Here is a 15,957-nt window from a genome sequence, read left to right as displayed (position 1 = left end):
CCCTCCTCCCTACCTTTTATCTTAGCCTGCTGGACAAACTTTCCTCATTCCTGAAGAAGGGCTTATGCCCGAAACGTCGATTCTCCTGTTCCCTGGATGCTGCCTGACCTGCTGCGCTTTTCCAGCAACACACTTTCAGTTCTACTCCACTAGCCCCACTGCCAGCATTTCCACATGACTAGTGAGGAAATCATTTCAAGCAGCACTCTTGGAGCACACAGAGGAAGAGAAAACTGAAGTTGAAGTGACATGATGACATTCGGCCTCAACAGCTGATTTTCCCATGGTGCCACTCCATCTCACCTCAGGAGGATCAGAGAAACATTATGTGAAATGGTCAATGCGATCAGTGATAAAATGACAAGATACAAAAAGCAAGATATAAAAATGTAAATAGCATAAAAAAAGATTGCACTGCCTATACATTGTTGAAATTTGAGCCAAATCTTGTTCCCTCCCAGAGTAGGAAAGATCATCAAACATATTGGGCATGAGGAAATCAAAATATATGGAGATTGGGTAGGAAAGTAGAATTGAGATCAATGTTATGAATGCGGTCTTTAGCCTATTTCTGTATCTATTTCTTAACTTCATGAGACAATAAGCTGGATCTTCTGAGAGGCAATCAATCATCGGATTTGCCACTCCAGTTAAAAATTCTCCAACTCACTGGGTGTTCTGCATTTCTTCCACAACCTTCCAAGTCTTTTCTAGAATAATATTTCCTGAAATGTGGATTGTAGTGCTCCTCAGAAAGCTCTGTCAAAGCAAAGTGGATATGGGGGTTGGGAGACGAGGAGGAGTGCACCCACTTTTTATTGCACCAGCCACTGTATGGTGCATTCAAAGGTGCAGTTCAGTATTAGTAAGTGGGTGAATGCAGGAATGGGTGGAGTGACAGATTGGGAAGGTGAGAGAGAAGTGGAAAAGTGAATCAAGTAGATAGGTAGCTGGATATGTGAGTGAGGTGGGTAAGTAGGCAAGTCAGTAGAGTGAGACATAGCTAGGTTGGGTCAGGTGTTGGGTAAATAACAAAGTAACAGATCTTTATTCATAGATTTAAAATAATTCTAGTCTTTTCCTTTCCTCCTGAAAATGCACGCTGGCATTGCAGCATTTATGATGTCTCTTTTGTCCCATTTCTGTTCTATCTTATCACACACCGTTCCCAGAGCAACTCCCCCTCTCACTCATTCAAGTTTAGGCACCAAAACCTTCATTTTCTCACTCAGAGTTTATCCATATCTTCAGAGTAGTAGTCCCCTCATGACTGGCTTTACAGTCAGTACAAGGAACCAAATATTGGTCAAATGCAGGAAACTCAGCTGATTTTACTTGACTCCAGCACACTGGAACTTTCAAGTTAATCACATCCCCATTGTACTCAGGTTTAGATTAACTCATACTAGGGAACATTTTAGATTTTAATTCCATATTTAATAGCCCACTTAGCAACTGAATTTTTAAAAAGTGAAACTCATACCCATTTATTTATTTGCTGTATTTTCCACGGAGGAGTATACAATTACAACATTTAAAAGATATCTAAACAGGTATATGAATAGAGGGTTTAGAAGGAGATAGGCCAAATGCTGGCAAATAGAACTAGGTCAGATGGTGATGTCTGGTTGGCATAGGCAATTTGAATGGAAGGGTTCCATGCTGTATGACTCTATTTGTTGCTTTGTCCAGATAGGAAAGAAATGTAGCTCTTTCTTCATCATTGCAATGTTGTCATTCCACAAGAGGACAGTGGGAACAAATTAGGTGACTTAGGGGGAAGGATCATGCATATTTGCTCGGCGAGATTTCCTGTTTCTGTGTGATTTCTTTTTGCTGGTTACATTAATTACATCCATGATGCCTTGGTGCCAATGAGACCAATAATGAATTTTCTGCTCAGCCTTGCATTAGCCAATGTGAGAACTATTTATCTATGTGATAGGCATTATTCATAATAAATAAGCTCTTTTTAAATGCTTTAATAAACAATATTATGTTGCATTTTCATTTCTCCCTAATTGCAAGCTACAACACACAAGGACCATAATGTGAAGATAAAAAGTGAAGTCAAATTTCAAAACATTTTAAAGATTCAAGGTAGACAATTTATTATTGCATAAAACAAATTGTATTAATATACAAGTACTATATACAGTTAGCAGTGTACAATATGGTCGAATATTGGAACAATTAGTCATGCACACAGAATACTGAGAGTTTAAAAACTTATTACATGCTTAGTTCTGACAGGAAAAACTTCTTTTAAAATACCTATCTTAGAATATACAAATCAAAATAAGAACCAATATCACCTTCAGTTTTTTAATACACCAAATGTCAGATATTCTTTTAAACAGTTGTCATTAACTTTAATGATCCAGATCTGAAACGGAGAATCTTCTTCTTTAGGTTGTGAGATGCTTTGATTTTGACAAAAGCTTTTGGTGGAGGCTTCTTTACCTCGGCAGTAGATAGTTGCACAGGACGAGACTGGGTAAACTGAGGCCAGACTACGGCACCATTCTCATCAGAGTCACTGGAGCTAGTAGTTTCCCCCGCAAAGTCCACCTCACTCAAACTAGATTCACTGTCTCCAAAGCAATTGGTTGTGTAATTGCTCTGATCATCCTCACTAGTATCTGCTACAGTGGAGTGGAATAGCGATTCACACTCAGCAGAGTATTCCGAATCACTTCCTCTCAGGGCACAAATGCCATTATTCGGCAAATTGGTCTTTGTATACACACCAGGCATATGACAGAGTGCTTCTCTCCTGTTGCGTCTTCTAAATCGTCTGATTGCTTCTTCATGAGAAACGTCAACAGGGGATCTCCACTTTCGGTAATCGACCCTTTGTTTGTATCTGGATTTGACCAGAACAGCTTCCCTTCCTTGTCCACTACATTTAGCAGGTCTAGCCCCAGACTGTCGACTGAGGATGCTGTTCTCAGATAACGTATAAAATCCATTCTTTGCTTTGGAAGTCACCCTCCTTACATTTCGCTTTACATGGACAACATCACTGGAAAAATGGCATTTTTTTACAACAGCTTTGGGTTTTTGTTTTAAGGTTTGAACATTTGTTTCGGAAGCCATGTCACAGTTTGTTCTGGACTTCAAAGCAGTGTTCTTAACTTTGATCATCTTTATATTTTTCGTACCTTTATGGGGTTTTACCATTTGCTGCTGTGCTGGAATGAATTGGGCGTTCACTAACTGCCCACCATCCTCCAAGCTCTGCACTGAGGACCCTTCACTCCTGAAATCTAGTGATGGTTTCTCTTCCGCAGAGGGAGATGATGGAGGTGGCCTTGTGAGTTTTTTAGGGGACACCACTTTAGGAGGTTGTACAACATTGGTCTCTTCATGTACTGTCACACACCGATGTGAATTATCTTTTGGTGTGCAAGAGCCACATTCATTATTCTCTTCTTGACAATCTACAGGGACAGTGCATTTAGACAGTCCATTTGCCACATTAGTCCTCTTCTTTGAAAGGCTACTAGTCTGCAATTCAGTAATACTGTCCTGAAGAAATGTTATTCGGTTATTTGTTGATTCAATTTTACATTGTTGTATATTTTTGTTGTCTTGTATATTGTCATTGTTCAGAAGTTGCCTCTGGGGTGACGTTACGCTGTTTTCTGAAGTTTTGGATACAGGAGGATTTGTATAGAGATTTCTGAACACTTTCAATTCATTACTACCTGGTGAGATACAAGAAATTTGTCTAACACAGATACTACCTTGCTTCAAGATTCCCTTTAGTGGATCAGTATTCAGGCTTGTTCTCGGCTTATTCGGCCTGACGAGCTGGATTTTCTTCTGAATAAGACCAAATATGTAATTATCAAGTCTTTTTATTGTGGAAGGGTGTACAGCTGGGCAAGAACTGTTCTGAGAGGATGGAACAGCGGATTCAATGTTTACAGGCTCCAACTGAGGTGCCACTGACAGGTCAGCTACACCATACTGGGACTTCTCCTCCTCTTTAACACTTGCAGCTGTAGGATGAAAAAACATTGGACTCTGGACTGCAACTGCATGTAGAGGACTTGGATATCGATACACATCACTACCATTCTTGGAAATCAAATCGCATTGATACTTGGGATGGATGTCAGCAACAACATCAAATGAGCTAGAATATGGTGCAGAGAAGGAGCGGCGAACAATACCCGGATACTGGCAATCGAGCAGGCCCTCTCCACGATCCATCCAGCCAATGAAATCCTCTGTGAATACGAAAATAGCAGTCAGAATTCTACATCTGTTTAATCCAACAAATCTACTTGAGAGTCCTCAGTTTTTCGGAATTTTGGGAGCTGACACATTTTGCATTTATTTTTACAACAGGCTGGCAGTGAAGAATCAACCAAGAAGCAGGTGTTCCATTTCTTGCTAAGAAGCAACCATTTCAATTCATACATTTTAAACTTGCTGGATTGATTCCATGATTTAAAAAAATACTTGCATTGGATTCAGGTAACAGAAATCTGACAAGTATAGCAAAATATTGTTTTAAAAGCGAAAAAAAAACTTACAGATTCATAAAACTAAGAGAGCTCCAAAATGGAATACGTTAACAACACAGCATTACTATTACTTTCACTAAAATAAAACAAAGAACAGTGTATGCTGGAGATCTTACAACAAAAACAGTTATGTGCTAGAGAAACTCAGCAAGTCTGGCAATATCTGTGGAGAGACAAAAACGGAGCTCGCATTTCAAATCTGGTGACCCTTTGTCTGCTGTTTTCACTGGTGGGAAACCCTTTGCCACAGACAACAAAACAGCTATTGCAGTTTATTTCAATATTTTGCTCTGCTTTATTCATTTTTTTCTCATGAGGGTGTTGATAACAGCATCAAGATGCCAGCGACTTTTAGTACCTTGCTGAGCTTCCTTTTTCATAATAAACAATTCAGTTATTGAATAAATCATCAGATCAAGAAACCAAAGACCAGAGATTGACCAATATTGTAGAGCTGTGAAGCTTATTGCTACACTGCAGTGTGAGATGCACTACATTAGATTAGAGCCATTTTTAAAACAAAAAGTATCTTCATATATAAAGAAAATTATCCTGCATATTCACATTATTTAGTGTATAAAATATTATCAGTCTTGATACCAGATTCAAAGGCTTCCTCACATCTATGGGAGTGCACACAGTTTGTATTTATTTTTACAAACAGGCTACAGTGAAGAATCTACCAAGATGTGGTACACTATCCATGTCAGAAGACATACAGAAGTCAAAGTTAGTAGCATTCTATTTTGAACTTCTTTTTAAATAGAAACCATTTACAAATTATGAAGAGAGTCATATAATGAGGCATTTTGTACCTTCCTGTACTGTTCTGGAGCTTTGTAAGATACTTTAGTTTTGATTATTCATTTTAAAGTCTTGAACATAGGTTTGAATTTTGTAAATAGTTTCTGCACCTAGACTGGTGCAGGATGCCTCTCACTCCAGTTAGACATTGCCTTATTACAACCGCATATCAAAAGATAATCAGTGCGGTCTTTCAGTGATTGGGGTCAGAATTAAATCCAGCTCATCATGATGGGGAAATGTCAACTGGGGACAATTAACCTCCAGGGAACTTTCCTGCCAAATGCAGTAGGAAAACCGCCCCTGAAAGTTGGCAATGAATGTTGCCAATCTGGCTAACTGATCCATTGTGCCTGGAAAGATAATTAGGCTATTAAAGAGCCTGTTAAAGCAATTTAAATTAGAATTTGCCATATTTTGTTGTGTCTTCTTAAGTGCATTAAAGTCTCATGTGGTTAGAGAAACCTGCACAATTAAACCTGGCAACTCATAGGAGGATATGCCTGAGCTGGTATCACATACACAGGCATTTAGCCTATAATTCTGTTCTCACCCAGAGAATCCAAAGCGCCAAGGGACTGGTTAAGTTGTGTGGGACAGAGCCTCTCTCAGGGGCTGCCTACTGCAGTCAGAGGGCTAAGCCTTAAAAACCACATCTTCACTGAAGGAGCAGAAGCCCACTTCTCAAAGTGGCAACTTGAAAGTAGTCCCTCACTTTGCATGGACAAGAAATTGATTAATTCATCTTGTAGTACACAAGAGACTTGAATTGGAGGATGTCCATGATGTTGATACAATGATGCTGATATGCCAGGAAGGGATCCCCAACAATCTCAGGAGGCAGCATCTGAATACACAGCTGGCAAAAGGAAGAAATTAATATGGTTCCTTCCCAGTCTAGAGCTCTTTGTAACAATTGACCTACCAGCAGTGACTTCATTTCTCCCACAAAAGAAACATAGAGCTATGCATCCTCATGTAGGTTGACATTCACCATGTGGGAAAACGGTGGTAACCTCATGGCAGACGTTAAAGGTTCGAGCAGTGCATAATTCTGAGGTCACCAGTTCATTCCAGACTCAACCAGGAAACTGTCCACAAGTCCCCAGGTAGTCAAGCACTGCTGCTTTAAAGAGATCCTCAGTTCATTGTTCAGGGGACTGGCAACTTTGCAAAATTTCATCTGGATGAAGAAAGCCAAGCTAACCTCTCCATGGGATTTTCAGCCATTCCCAAGAAACAAGTTAGGTCTGCATTTGCAGAGGTCATGCAACACACCCTTGTTAAAGTGCACTGCTTTCGTTCAAAGCCAACAGGAGGAATTCACCTTCAAAGACTTGACTGGTCATCCTGTAAATAGGGCACCCACTCCTGCATGGTCATCACATGTGAGCTTTCCAACTTTAATGCCAACCCAACTGCATGATTTTGTGATAACGTCACATCACCCATACTAATTGGCCAGACATCGAATGACCAGGTTTAGCAGCTTCTATGGACCATAAATGTGTGTCAGTCCCCAGTTAACTTTTAGTCTCGCTAACAGGAGTCATAATCAGAATGTTAAATCCAATTCAAGATCTTTTTAATGGTTATAGGTTTCCATTGTAAACACAACTATGCTGCTTAATTCCAAATCTTTGTTTATTCTGAAATAGCATTAATTGTAGGGATTGTTTTACCTTTGCACATCCACAAAACAAACACATGGTTAGAACAGTTTGAGTAGAAAGTTTTTCCATGATTTATCCATCCAAAGACACAAGACTCAGATGAACAACTTAGACAAAACCACCTGCCCTATGTTCAAATTCTGATTTTTAAGGGGATGTAAATCTCCATTGCTAATTTCAAGTGCTAGCAATTGAATATTTAGTTATTTTAATCAATCTGCATGGACATGCTGCAAAGCATCTTCAGCACAGGTAAAACTTGAGCCCTAGCCTTCTGACTCCGAGGTAGGAACACTATCACAATGCAACAACAGCCCTCCAACTGGGCATTTAAGATGCAATTAATTGATGGGAATCAAAAATTAACTTTTTTTTTCATCACATTCAAAATGATATCTTAAAATATGGATTAATCCAAGAGTTTTGGTGTTCTTCCTAAAAGCCAATCAACCAATGTGACAATCTCTTAGCAAAACCACCTGAAGGAGCAGCGCCCCGAAAGCTAGTGCTTCCAAATAAACCTGTTGTACTATAACCTGGTGTTGTGTGATTTTTAACTCTTAGCAAACTGAGTAGTTGACAATGAACTGCTAATCAGCATATGATGAAACAAGGAGGAGACTTTTTATATTAACAATGACACAGTTAACTCTATTTCTGTTGTACCTAACCATATTATAAAATAATTGACAGATTTTCAATCATATTGCTCTCATGTGGCTCTTACCTGCTGATTTTGGTCGCCCATCTGTGATGTTCAGTGTTGCATCTGGTGGGCCACAGGAGCAGGTGCTGGAGTGACAACTGGATAGACATTCACTGAAAACAGAATTAGAGGAATTCGAAAGTGATCCAGATGTTCCATCGCTCAATTCATAAAAACCTGTTAACACAGAAAGCAGGTTGAAAATTCCAATATGCAAGGTCACTGACAAACATTTATTAAAGGCAGTGGGTTTTCAGTTGACTCAATGGTATAGAAAAACCATTATTTGGATTAAATTTGATATCTATAGAGGATTTTCAAAAAATAAATCTCAACCAATTATAGATTAGCACGGCCAACAGCCTTCTCAGGCTACCCCATATTAGTAGAAGGTAAGCTGACTTGACAATAGCCTCTGCCTTCAGATATCTTTCTATACATACTACAGTTCTGGTAACATGAATTTGGATTTCCTTTGGGTTGCAAGTGTAATTCAGACTTGAGATCTCAAGACAATTTCCAGTGAAGCAGAGAAGGCTAAAAGGAACTTTTAAAGAGAAATGGCTAAATTGGCAAAGACTACATCATTTGTTTAGGGAGTTAGAGACAAGGGTTTTTAATTTAAAATGGTCATTGAGAGACTGAGGAAAGAAGTTAGAAAAATGCTTTAATGGAAAGCCATTATATGGCAAACTTTGTCATAGTGGGTCATTCAGGCAAAAGCTATTGCATCTTTTAGAAGATTCTAAATATTCATTGAAGCAGAGGAAAAGTACAAGAATATGAGGAGGGTATTGCAATGGGCTTATTTTTACATTGTTCTAGCAAAGAACCATTACCGTCCTAATCGGTGGAATGGTCTCCTTATGTGGCATGAGCTTTAGTTTAACATTTAAGATTACTCAATATGGCAAAGAAAGCAAACCTAAAAGGTTACATCCTCTCTATATTTGTTAAATGCTTCCTTGTTTATCAATTGATAGTTTCTTTACTGCACCCAGGTCTTGGAGCTTTCAAACTATCCACATACTATGAATAAATTTTTTGGTCAAAGGAGTTTTAATCTTTCAAGCAAACTAAAAATATTCAAAATATGCTATCATACTATAATTTGCATAATAATTCATTACATTAATCTGCATAGTAATTTTTCCATCTATCATAATATTTCCACAATCTCCCTTAGCTTACTTCTTCTCTCCTGAAGGCACTGAAATATGCTGGGATATAGTTCCATGCAGTAATAGCAAATAATTAGTACCTCAACCAAATGACTATTCTTCAATTCTGAGAGATGATGGTTAGTGTCAATAGATTATATGAATACAGACGAGTGACAACCAAGCCTTATGTGTCCTCATTTGGCATCAACATTTGTCACCTTGTTGGCATGATAGTGAACAGGCCCAGAAAAGGTTAACCAGATTTTCCTTCCTAACAACTCGCAGTGTAAATCAGTTAATGAACATACACCAGAGATCAAAAGTGGGATCGTCAAGACATCTAATTTTGGATGAGTTAGTAAGACACAGATCTCTACTGGTTAAACCATTGGGAAACTCAAAATAACTTGAAAAACAAATATTCTATTATGTGAAAACTGAAGGGCAATTCAGTCAATTCAATGCAATACTATGAGAGGTCTCCACCATTCGTTTCTGTCTTTCAGATCAGATTTTAAACAAAGGTTCCATCTCAGCAGGTGTAAAAAAAAATCACATGCTATTGTTTGAAAATGAGCAAGAAGGAGCCTTTGTGCCCTAACCAACATTTACCCTCATCCAATGACCTAAAACACAATAACTGGTCATTTTTCTCATTGATGTTTGTGGAACCTTGTGTTATGTTTCTCCTTACAATAGTGACTATCAAAGTGATTCCATATCTATTGGACATCCCGATAACGTGTAAGTGTTACATGTAAAAATGAATTTTCTATATTTTAAAACAATCAACTGTAAGACTTTCAATGATGCATTTGCTTCTTTCACTTTATACTTACATGAGATGTGTGCATCACAGACAAAGCCAGCATTTGCAGAACATATGCTTGGCTTGCCTGGCAGCATCAGGAGGTGGAGAAGTCAACGTTTCAGGTGTAACCCTTCTTCAGGATTGGGGGAGGGTGTAAGGGGAGCTGCAGGTAAAGGGGGTCGGGGGCAGGGTGGTGAGGTGGGATAGGTATACAATGTGGTTGGTCAATAGGAGGAATGAATCCAGTTGGTGGCTAATCAATAGGAGGAATGAATCTGGTTGGTGGCTAGGAGGAAGGGTCGATGAATAGAATGGAAGGGCAGGGGAAGGGGAAGGGGGAGGTGGGAGGATCCAGGAAGGGAGTCGGGTGTTGGGAAGGGAGGTTATTTGAAATTGTAGAAGTCAATGTTGAGTCCTCTGGGCTGTAGATTGCCCAAGTGGAAGATGAAGTGTTGTTCCTCCAATTTGCGATTTGATTTGTTGTGGCAATGGACAAGGCCAAGGATGGTCAGGTCAGAAAGGGAGTGGGAAAGGGATAGTGATTCGGCGAAACATTCCCTTAGTTAACGTTTGGTCTCCCCGATGTAGAGAAGACCACATCAGAAGCACCGGATATAGTAAACTAGGTTGGAGGAGAGGCAGGTGGACCTCTATCTCACCTGGAAGAACAGTTTGGGGCCCTGGATGGAGGTGAGGTGTGCCAGCAGGTTTTGCATCTTTTCTGGTTGCAGAGGAAGATACCTGTGGGTTTGGGGGGGGGGTGGAATTGGAGGAAAGAGTGACGTGAACCAAAGATTGGCGAGGGGAAGGGTCCTTGCAGAAAGTGGAAAGGGGTGGGGAGGGGAAGATGTTCTTGGTAGTGTGGTCCAATTGGAGTTGGTGGAAGTGTTTAAAGGATTTTGTGTTGGATGCAGAGATTGATGTGGTGGTAGGTGAGGACAAGGGGGACCCTTTTCCGAAGGCAGTTAAGTGTCAATCATGTTGTTTTGGCTTTGGAGTCATGCGTAGGCGGATTGAGTATAGATTTCAAATTTCCATCTCTAAGGAACATTAGTGAAGCAGATTGAAGTTTCTTGGTCACCATTCCTGAAACAAGCTTGACATTCCACATGAATTAATGGAAGTTAAACTCCATCAGCTGGGATTTGAATGCATGTCCCCAGACAATTAGCCTGGGCTGCTGAAGTACAGTGACATTAACATTATCACCATCGCCCCCCCCCCCTAATATCCTTATACGAGACAGGATATTAGCTCTCTGAGTTTTAAGCCTTTGAAGTCTGCTTACAGAGGAAAAAGGTTAGCAGTAAAACATTTCTATTCAGAGTATGCTGTTGCCTGATTCTGGATCTTGGATTTTAAATCAACAAGATCTTATGTGTTAGTAAACAAATTTGATAATTGAAAAAGAGATTAAATATTCCAGAAGTTTAGCAAGAATTCACAGTTCCTACTGACATGTATCCCCCTGTAAAACCTATATCTGGGTGCCAATAACATACTGACCTGAGCTGGGTCGACTATCTGTTTCTAAGTTGTCATTTGGAGTCTTTTCTACATCCAACTGAAGGTCACTGATCTGTCGATCCAGCTCCTGGAGCTGATTTATGAGACCTGCATCTCTCCTCCTCAAACAGTTCTGAAAAGATTGAACAGGAACACATTTTAATCAACTGCAGAACTCTCCACACTGTGACCATGTTCCCTTTAGAAAAATTCAGCTGTGCCACAATTTCCAGAGAATGTTAAGAAACACTGTGATTCTATTCATTGACTGTGTCAGATGAACCTATGTCTGACTTCCACCATTGCAGGCACACCATGAAACTACAAGCGTGTTTCCTATTAAAATGACAGAATTCTATAAATGCTGAACCGTTTCCATTTTGGTTACATCAGCGAACTTATAACACTGCTGCATACATTCGGGTATATAAAATCGCAGGCTGAATGGATTAAAATTGGATTCTTAAAGTTTTTTTTTGAAAAAATGTAATAACGTTGTTGGAGTCCCATAGGAGAATTATTGAATGCGGTTCTTTTTCCCCAATAAAGCAACTACTGAGTAAAATAAAATACTCTTTTTAAGATTATTTGAGTCAAGACACAGTTGAAATTCTTTGTAGAACATGTTTTTTTATTGGCAGTTTGCCATCTCGGTGAGTAATTTACCTACAAGATTTTGGGAGGTAATGGCTAACGGTGACTGTTCCGGGTTTAAAACAAAGCTTTATTATGTAGATATTCCAGAGGCAATATGAGCTTTTATTTTGTTTTATTTTTTTTCTTTAAAAGAAAGCGGCCAAAGCACATTCTCAGACCTCCACCCGTAATGTCTCGATCCCTTGTGAATCTGGCGTGACAGAAAGTTCAATGTGATTGATGATGCCGGGATTCAGACTTGGCAATGGGCAAGCGGATCATTTCTGAGCTCACGTCTCCGGTATTAAATATGATCGAATTAAACTCACTTTTAAAAAGCGTTAACGAGCCGCTTGCAGATGAGCTGGAATAAAAGCTCACAGGAAAGCAAACTGAGCCGTTGCCGAAGGAGGGGGGCGGGGGTGCTCCCTTGTTTTGCTTTAAAACATCAAGGTGGCTTTGCGAACCCTAAAACTGCAGACTCAGCAACTCTCGAGTAACACCCCGATTCTATCAACAGCCAGAATAGTGATCTGGGGACCCGAGTCTGTGATTAATTACTCCATGTTGTTAGGTTATAGCCCAGATCTATTGTTCTACACTTGGTGCAGAAACACTGTACAGAAAAACGCTCTGAATGATTCATTTCAGTCAGCTGATCGCTTCATATAAACAGTGGGTCCACCCCCAGCTCAGCGGGAGAGCTAAGGTTCGCTTGTAAAGTTAATTTCAGTCACTCTTGTAGCTATTGTAACAGAGCAAGGGCTTTAAAACATGCAACTGGACCTCCTCCGAAGAAGAGATTAGGTTTTTTTTGCTGTTATTTCGTTAGCAGGAAGTTAATTTACTGCATCTTTTTTGGTTAAAAAAGTCACGTCTCCCTTCCTCTCTGCCATTCAAAGACCTCTAATCGAACTCACTGGAGGTTGTTAAAATGCAGCAGCTGAATTTGCCACTAACGACCAGCTCCCCCTATCTTACACCTTCGATGCAGTACTGTATCGCATCGTTCGATTGGTAATCCATTACAAAAGCGATGTGATTCAGCTCGCCCACTATTCACCGACTGAAGCCTACAGTTCCTGAATCAGCAAAAAATAACGCGCTGTACATTTTACAGATATCAAATCAAGTGGCAGGAAGGTCGTTCAAAGTAAATAGGAAAACAAGTGAGATCCCTCGCGCGGACGGAATTTAAATTATTTCTGAATCGGACAGGCTTTTTTTTTGACAGAAGTTAAAATATAATCCTTACTTTGTCCCTGTCTCCGGACATCACAAGCCATGATACAAAGCGTAGCAATAAAATGATCAATTAAAATTTAAGACATTGCATTTGGAAACAAAAAAAGTCATGCAAATCTCATTACTACAAAAAATATGATAATTGCAATGATACAATTTATAATATTTAAAGTTGATTTGCTTTAATTTCTCACCAATTGTTTCCTCAACATGAGAATGTTATCTTCTAATCGCTTTTCCTCAGGGGTCAGATGGAGTTCTCCCTGAGATCCCTTTCCCTGGTCGCCTTTGAGAGCTGGAGTGTGTAGCGCAGGTTTCAGTAATTCCATTGCACCCCGAACCAAGTACTGCTGCCTGTTCTTCAGGAAATCCAGCTCTCCCAGCCCCGCCAAGGTCGCTTCCAGCCTGTCCCGGGTTCGGCATCGATCGCTGTCAGCCTCTGGCTTCTCCCGGCTCCGGCTCTCTCCTTCCAGCCTGCACGGATGCCGATCCCCGGTAACGGGCATCGTTAGGAGAGTGGGTGTCTGCTTCAGCATTAGGTAGGAGCTCGGGTTACACGAACTCTTGCAAAGAACAGCCCTCACCTCCCCAATGCTTGTTGAGTTCGAGTACTGTATTCTTTTTCGTTTTTTTTTCAAAAGTGTCCTGGTGAACCAACTGGGTGTGTGTATTTTTTTTTGCCGGGGTGACAGATGAGATGAAGACTGTGAAATGTCCCCCCTTGCCCAGAAAGCTGCTGCAGCGCCCGCCGTTGACAGCTCCGCTATCCGACTTGCCTTGACTCCAATGCAGAGGCAGCCGGGGGCGTCGATGCGTGAGCCCGCGACTTGCGTCCCGCCGCCCCGCCACAGGCACTGATCTAATCGACTAATCAAAATGTGATGAACTCCAGCCGAGCTGCGCGGCTACATCAAACAGTATCGGGGACGCCACCTTCGCTTCAAGGATAGCGCCTCTTCTGGACAATGAACACAACAGAGACTCTCAACGTTTAAAATTAAAACTTTGCACATTCACAATATCGTTTCTTCAAACAAAGAAATCCTCGACATTTTAAGCGCAGCGAAAGGAACTGACGGGGGGAAATGCATGGGATGTCATGGTTTAAAAATCCATCAATATTTCCAAGGTGCAATTTTCAAAATGACAATGGACCTTAATCTGTCCCATAGACATTATAGATGGAGGAGGAATAATTTAGTGGCAGCTGCAGTGTTGCACAAAATATACAAATCATATGCAGATATTAACAGTTTTGAAAATTGGATTGTTTGAAACAAAACTGTGTATTTCGAAGCCACATCAAAATAAATTAAGACATAGTACAGGATTTTGTACCAAACAGAAACTCATGTTGCTAGCAACACTTCTTGGTTTTGTAATTCTTTTCCTGCATTATTCAATAAATTAGTTTGGACAATATTCGTATATAGGATTAGTCTGAAAGATGGGATAACTACTTGCTTGCATGGAGCACCATAGCAACTCGGATGCGTCGAGAAATAACGCGCGAAGTTTGATTTTAGTTCATTTTCTGCCATCTTGATAAAAAGGGCATGTTCCTTTTATAAAGTAAACATATCGGCGGTGCGAAGGCAAAGAATAAACAGCCGCGCAAAATGTTTACAGCAGGTTTCCAGATAAAACAGTTCAAAGCTCGATGTCAAACTGCGATGTTTTAACCCTTTCCAAACTTAAAACCTTTTCAAAGTTGACACCAAGTATACCGACAGATAAGCATCAACTCAGGGGAGAAAATGTATAGCTTTCCAATCTATACTCACTTAAAATCCTACTCAAAATAAGACTCACTGAACTGTAGGGATCTGCATTAGTTATCATTAGGACTTTAATTATCCTAATATACACTGGGATAGTAATATAAAGGCAGAGTGAAGGGAAAGACTTCCCAAAGTGTGGGCAGAAGAAATTTCTGCATCAATATATTTCTGACTCAAACAGAAAGGAGATATTGTTGGATCTGCTTCTAGAGAATGAGGTGTCACAAGCGGATCAAAGAACAGTGGGGGACATGATGGAACAATGTAGTTACAATGGCACAGAGTTCAGGTTAGCTATGGAAAAAAGGCGGGAAATAATACTGCGAAAACAGTCAAGGGAGAGCCAATTTCAATTAGGAGATAGATAAATTGGAAACAAAGATTGGCAGCAAAACTGCAATGGAACAATTGCTGCCTTTAAAGAGATAAATTAATAGTCAAAGGGCATTCCCAAGAGTGAGGACTGTGGGACAATCAAAGCCTCCGCTCATTGGATGTGAAAAAGGATGAAGCAGAAAAAGGGTGTGAATGGCAAATGGCAGGCCTATAATAGAAGTGAGAATCAGGCTGGATTTAGAAGGCTCAAAGATTGTCTGAATAAAATAAGAACAGCAAAGATAGAATCTGAGAAAAAGCTAGCAGCTAATGAAAACAGGATGCAAAATCTCCAAAAGTATACAATTAATAAAAGGGTGTAAGAGCAATGTGGCTGGTTAGGGAACAAAGGAAGAATCTTGGCATGGTCAGAAAGTACACTGACATTATACTTCACAAATGCCTTTAACAAGGAAGATGAAGCTATCAAGGTTGTGGTGCAGTAAGAGATAGTTGAGACACTGCAAATGTTAAAAGAAAGAGAAGATATTAGAAAGGATGCTTCTTCTTTGAATTGATAAGTACCAGTATTGGATCAGATGTGTCTGAGGACATTGAGGAAAGTAAGACTGGAAATTCATAGAATTGTAGGAGTACAGGTTATAATTTTCCAATTATGGAGATGCCATACATTTAGTATTGTTTAGGGTTCAGTTTGAAGTTTCAAGAAAAAGGGAATTTATTTCAAGTTGTGGACATACCCGGAACCTTTTCTTTAT

At 40.0% G+C, this 15,957-nt stretch overlaps 1 protein-coding gene across 1 annotated transcript; it reads right to left on the bottom strand.

Annotated features, from left to right (window-relative positions):
- Nucleotides 1–2,087: 2,087 nt before the first annotated feature.
- On the bottom strand, nucleotides 2,088–13,984 carry dact1 (dishevelled-binding antagonist of beta-catenin 1). The gene is made up of 4 exons (XM_043697775.1): nucleotides 13,277–13,984; nucleotides 11,202–11,334; nucleotides 7,743–7,898; nucleotides 2,088–4,238 (listed from the first exon to the last, which is right to left on the bottom strand). The coding sequence occupies exons 1-4, from the start codon at nucleotides 13,616–13,618 to the stop codon at nucleotides 2,353–2,355; spliced, it is 2,517 nt and encodes an 838-aa protein (XP_043553710.1). The 5' UTR covers nucleotides 13,619–13,984; the 3' UTR covers nucleotides 2,088–2,352.
- Between the last annotated feature and the right edge of the window lie 1,973 nt (nucleotides 13,985–15,957).

This window comes from Chiloscyllium plagiosum, chromosome 10 (assembly GCF_004010195.1).
Source record: "Chiloscyllium plagiosum isolate BGI_BamShark_2017 chromosome 10, ASM401019v2, whole genome shotgun sequence".
Classification (NCBI taxonomy): domain Eukaryota; kingdom Metazoa; phylum Chordata; class Chondrichthyes; order Orectolobiformes; family Hemiscylliidae; genus Chiloscyllium; species Chiloscyllium plagiosum.
Note: the sequence above shows the minus strand (reverse complement) of the source record. Positions and strands in the feature narration are given on the sequence as shown.